Here is a 5,606-nt window from a genome sequence, read left to right as displayed (position 1 = left end):
ATATCTTCTAATCTAACAGGATAATAAATTGTTATATAAATAAAATTGAATTTAAATTTTTGATATTTGTTTAAACGGATAAATAAACTGACTATTTATCCAATACAAATTGATTATCAATCTTTTTATGCTAGTATTGTATGGTGCATAATTATTTTAAGCATTTAAGTAAAAATAATATTAAAAAATTAATATAAAAAAATATCCTTCATAAAAAAAAGTGTTGTATATTATTAATATTATAAATCAACCATACATAATTATAATTATTTGTTAAAGTTAAATATATCGATGAACTTTGTTTTCATTAACATAAATCGAAAAAAATTCCGTTTTTCCCTCAACAAATTTATCAATCGACTTATAAATAAATAAATAATTGTTTTTTGAAAATATCACCATTTTGAAAGAGGAGACTACATAATTCATGTGTGATTTATGTTATTGACCCGAACCCCTCCCGAAAATAAAAACACTTATGTTGTTGACGATTATCCATGATTGTATTGTAGTGGATCTCGGAAATCCACCGCTCTCAAGTCTCACCCTCGAAAGATAGGAGAGAGAGATTACACAGAGAGAGAGAAAAAAAAAAACAAAAACAAAACAGAGAGAGAGAGAGAGAGTAAGTGAGTGAGTGAGTGAGTGGGAGTGTGTGTGTGTGTTTCTGTCTTGTTCCGCAGCTTATTCACATCACAGCTAAACCTACTGCAGGTAAGGAGTCACCAGATAACTCTCCACCGCCGCAGCCGCCGCCGCTGCCGCGTCCATTATTATTATCGTTAGTTCTTTCAAGCAACTCCTCCAAGATTTTATTTTTAATGGCTTCGTCTTCCTATGAAGCCACGAATGTGGTTCTCTCGAAAATAAAAAGCATTGAGCCTGAAAATGCCTCCAAAATCATGGGCTATCTTCTGATGAACTTGGAAGACTCTGAATTAGTTCGATTGGCTTGTAGCCCTGACCCTGTTCTTCACAACATAGTTATAAGGGTGAAGACCCATTTGGGTTTGACACTCTCTTCACCTTCTTCTTCGCCTTCTCCTCTTAACCCCATAACAAGACCTTCCACCAACCCCTTTTCCAAGTCCTCTCCCAGATTAGTAGCTTCTAATGGCTTTGACTTTGCGAGGAACCCATCTTCACCCTCTTCTTCTGCTTGGCCACTTTCTGGGATCCCAAATAACCCCATTAGTCCAAAGTCGAGTCCTTTACTATCTTATGAGAATATTAGAAGTGTTGCTGTTCAGTCTCCTTCGTTTTCGCCTCGTGTTAACGGTGATTGCAACCCTGTTGGTGGTGATTTTGTTGATGAGCAGCAGGTAGATGAGTATTTCCCGTTCCTTGGAAATGAGGAAGTGTTGGATCTTGGTGGTCAGAATTTGCAATCACTCAACAACGGGGATGCTCCTTTTCACAGGAGGAGCTACTCTGCTAGTGATGCTTGTTTCGGGTTGGAGGAAGGTGGCCCTGGAATTGGATATAAGCCATGCCTTTACTTTGCAAGGGGTTTCTGCAAAAATGGGAGTAATTGTAAGTTTGTGCATGGTGCTTTGAATGATTCATTTGGTGCCATTGTTGGTTCTCCTAGTAGGTTTGAGGGGTTAGAACAGCACGAGGAGTTCCTGAGGTTGAAGACTGAACATCATCGGAGATTAATGGCTTCACAGCTTGTAGCTGGAACTTCACCATCCTCATATGACAAGTACATTGATTTTCTGATTATGCAGCAAAATGATCCACAGAGGTTTGTTAATTGTTTAAGATGAGATCCCTTCAGTTCTGTTTGCTGTCTTTTGTTCTTATTTGTGAATTATTATATATTGTTGCCTTTTCAGAGCAGCTGCCACCACAGCATATATGATGGGTGAAGAATTTCACAACTTTGGCCGAGGCAGGCCAGAAAGGAATGAGTTTCTAGCCATGATTTCAGCCGAAAAACCTAACTCAGCTTCGCGACAGATTTATTTGACATTTCCAGCTGAAAGCTCATTTAAGGATGAAGATGTTTCAGAGTATTTCAGGTAAAACATACCATAGACTCTCCACTATTAGAAGGCCCCAGTTTTGTTGCCTCTAATAACAAGAGAGTTACTTGTTACTTTTGTCACCCTTGATGGATTTGAGTTTGCATCTGGGGTATTGCAATAGCCCTTCAACAATCATTAGTTGTTGTATTATCGAATTAAGAATCAGTTTAGAACTGTTTTCAGCTTTCCAATGACTATTGTTTATCAGAGGAAAAGTCTACAACAGACAAACAAAGGAAATTTGAGCAGGCTACTTATTAAGTTCTTGGGATAATAGACAGGTTCAATTGGTTTAATCGGTGTTTTATTAAATAGCTATTTGTGTTCTTCTGAAGCAAATTTGGACCTGTGCAAGACGTGAGGATTCCCTACCAGCAGAAGCGAATGTTTGGGTTTGTTACCTTTGTCTATCCAGAGACAGTGAGGCTCATATTATCCAAGGGGAACCCTCATTTTATCTGTGATTCACGCGTACTTGTCAAGCCCTACAAGGAGAAGGGGAAAATCCCTGACAAGTAAGTTCATATCATCTCTTTTGTTGACTTATATCTAGCTATTCCTCAATTAATATTATTCATATTGATGTATCCAGGAGACAGCAGCAACAGCAATCAGAGAGGGGGGACTTTTCACCATGTTTAAGTCCTAGATTTGACTCCAAAGAACCTTATGATTTTCATCTTGGTAATTGCACTTTGTTTAGTGGAAGGAGCATTTATTCTTAGAAAGCTAATGTGTATGCATTTGCTTGTGTTAAGAGTCTCATCATGCTGTTTCTATTTTCTTTTCCACTGGATCTGTTCTATGCAGGAGCAAGAATGTTATATAATCCGCATGATATCTTGTTGAGAAGAAAACTCGAGGAGCAGGCTGAATTGCAGCAGGTCATTGACCTTCAGGAACGAAGGCTGAAGAATCTGCAGCTTCCAGATTTCAAGAATATTCCCATTCATCATCATCATCATCAGCGCAGTCACTCTGTCGGTGCACCTTCGCCCTTATCCCATCAACTTCATGGACAAGTTAGCACTGCTGATCTTTCTTCTCAAAACAACATTAAAGGAGACCTTACAGGTTAGTCAATCGATGATACTCTATGGAATGATTCTAGTTAACATGGGTTAGGCTCTTTGCATTATTGAAATGCTTCACACTGCAGGCTACCAGGGCGGACTCAGTTATACCCTTTCTTTAGGCACTGCCGAGGGGGAGGAGGAGCAGCCACAGCCACAGAAAGAAGTGGGCCTGGCTTTCATTGGTGGTTTTGAGTGTAGCAGTGAAAAGAATAATGCAAATGCTAATGTGGAAGTGAAAAATCTTGATAACAGGTATGGTGCTTGACTTTGTTTCAGATCTTATTCCTATTGCATTGTGATTCAGGCTTTTAGGTATCTCTTGCCTTAATCTTAAGTTCTTAACCCTAAATGTGTATTTCATGACAAGTTTCTAATATCATGTTTTATCTCATGCTTTCTTGGCTCTAAAGAAGCGTGGAGCAGGCCCTTCCAGATAGTTTCTTTGCTTCACCAACAAAAGCAGCAGGAGATAACGTGTCGGATTTCTCTTCGTTGGCAGATGTCAACGAGAGTGCTGCACTCTCGGCAAGCACATATTCTCATAACGAGTTAGAACAGGAAACCACTTCCGGCGAAATGGCTACTTCTCATTAATTTTCTTTACAATCCAAGGTACTGCTAAATGTAGTGTGTAACACTATCATCCCCTGCATCATGGTTGTGGATGCAATTCTACTGACTAGTTGATATATATTTCTTAGGCTTCAAAATTTGAACTGTAGGTTGTAAGAATAGAACTGGCTGGCAGGGGATCATTTTTAGGGTAAGATATTTTTTTTCTTTTTATTTATTTACAAGTAGTAGAAGTCATCTTAGAATTTGTTTATGATCTGATAAATTAGTGCCTCTTCCACTAAATGATTTTTCTTCTTCTTCATGCAGATTTATAGAAGCATACAGAAGAAAGTATCTTCTAGATGTATAGCTGAATACACCTAGATTAAAACAAGACTAGCTACTAGGGATCAAGAGGGTCACCATCATCATCATGAATACATACTACTAACAGCAAGCAATACATATTGCATACTTTGACAGACATATTAGTTTATATAAGACTATTTTGCTTTTCCTTTTTTTGTTTGACCAGACTTAGGGCTGGACCAAGTATTGTATTTTAGTTTCACTTTACTCACTGTAATATAGACAACTTATTTTCACCTTCTTTTTAGTTGCTATTTTTTGGTACTTCTTTGTTTTTTGTTCTTTTTTCATTTATTTCCCCCTTCATTATTGGTTATACTCATGAGTAATCATAGCTAATCATGTACAACACTTGACAACTAGGTTTTGATGGCTGATTGGTCAATTAATCAATGGCCTAAAGAGGGCATTTGTGGGACTATCATTGTGATTAGTCCTCAGCAATTTAAACCAAGTTTCATATGACAATGCATATGATGCATATCTTTGATATTCATGCCTTAAGTTAAATAATTAAATGTTATATTATAAAAAAAGAGTTTGTCTGGTATTGTGGAGAGCAATGGAATGCAAGGTCCACATGGGAAAGGAGAGAGAGAAAGAAAGATGGGGGGGAACACCTGCTGCTGTCACATGGTGCTGACATTAAACGAACAATTGTACAATTGGCATCACACTCATTTCGCTATCAGACTCATTGATATGTTGGTTTTTCAATGTTATGTCTTATGGGATGATGCATGATGGAGCCCCTTTGTCCTAGCCTATGCTTTATTTATACTACTTTCTAACCTTCTCTCACTTTGTTTTGCCCAATTGCCCAACTTTTCTAGCCTTTTAACTTCTTATTTATTTTTTACCGACTACTTTGGCTGTACACAAAATTAATCATTATATTGAATACACACAATTAATCACTATATTAATTATTTGTACTGAGTATAGATTAAAATATGGTAACTAATTTGGTTATTAATTTTTCAGTGTATGTATATCGTTTGTTAAATTTTTATACAATATCGGAATTCAACTATAAGGATAGTAATTAAGTCTTTCTTAAAATTTTATACATTAAATAGTTAAATTAGTTTCCAAAAGATCATTTATTCTTCAAATTAGTTTTCGAAAATAAAATTTAATTAAATTCATCTTTCAAAAATTTTAAGTCAATTTTTTTAGCCTTTTCATCATTTCTGTTGCTAATAACACGTTAAGTAACACTATAACATACATCTTAGTAGTCCTAATTGGCGGCTAATATGATAAATTTATAAAATTGGATTAAATCAATTTTAAATTGAGAGATTCTAATGCCTCAAATTTTCTCCTTAATTATGTTTTAATTTGATTTAATTTTATAAATTTATTATGCTAATAATCAATTAAGACTTTTATGTGTGTGTTGTAGTATCACTTAACATGTCACGTTAATAAATTTTAGTGATGTCAACAAAAAAAAATGGCAGAAGAACTAATGCGTTTAATTTAAAATTTTTAAAAGACAAATTAAAAATATCTTTTAAGACCAATTTAAAAAATAAGTCATCCTTCAGAAACAAAATTAGCTATTTACTCA

The 5,606-nt window shown here is 35.7% G+C and overlaps 1 protein-coding gene across 4 annotated transcripts; it reads left to right on the top strand.

Moving 5' to 3' along the window:
- The first annotated feature begins 394 nt into the window (after positions 1-394).
- On the top strand, positions 395-4,294 carry LOC112749745 (zinc finger CCCH domain-containing protein 55). Of its 4 annotated transcripts, none has more exons than XM_025798103.2 (9): positions 473-1,747; positions 1,839-2,024; positions 2,366-2,545; positions 2,623-2,714; positions 2,841-3,104; positions 3,190-3,358; positions 3,517-3,718; positions 3,808-3,869; positions 3,989-4,294. In XM_025798103.2, exons 1-7 carry the CDS (start codon positions 822-824, stop codon positions 3,698-3,700), a joined length of 2,001 nt encoding a protein of 666 aa, XP_025653888.1. In that variant the 5' UTR covers positions 473-821; the 3' UTR covers positions 3,701-3,718; positions 3,808-3,869; positions 3,989-4,294. The 4 variants fall into 4 exon arrangements, with proteins under 4 accessions (XP_072074826.1, XP_072074827.1, XP_025653888.1 ...); XM_025798104.3 differs by having other exon boundaries at positions 504-1,747; positions 3,829-3,869; XM_072218725.1 differs by having other exon boundaries at positions 395-1,747; positions 3,517-3,869.
- Positions 4,295-5,606: the final 1,312 nt, after the last annotated feature.

This window comes from Arachis hypogaea, chromosome 15 (assembly GCF_003086295.3).
Source record: "Arachis hypogaea cultivar Tifrunner chromosome 15, arahy.Tifrunner.gnm2.J5K5, whole genome shotgun sequence".
Classification (NCBI taxonomy): Eukaryota; Viridiplantae; Streptophyta; class Magnoliopsida; order Fabales; family Fabaceae; genus Arachis; species Arachis hypogaea.
The sequence above is the reverse complement of the archived record's forward strand: the minus strand, read 5'-3'. Positions and strand labels throughout refer to the sequence as shown.

What these genes read in the sequence shown, in the direction of transcription:
- LOC112749745 (XM_072218725.1), top strand. Translation starts at nt 822, where the DNA reads ATGGCTTCGTCTTCCTATGAAGCCACGAATGTGGTTCTCTCGAAAATA. An exon ending in ACCTTATGATTTTCATCTTG is followed by an intron (nt 2,715 to 2,840) that starts GTAATTGCACTT and finishes TGTTCTATGCAG; the next exon opens with GAGCAAGAATGTTATATAAT. An exon ending in CATTAAAGGAGACCTTACAG is followed by an intron (nt 3,105 to 3,189) that starts GTTAGTCAATCG and finishes TTCACACTGCAG; the next exon opens with GCTACCAGGGCGGACTCAGT.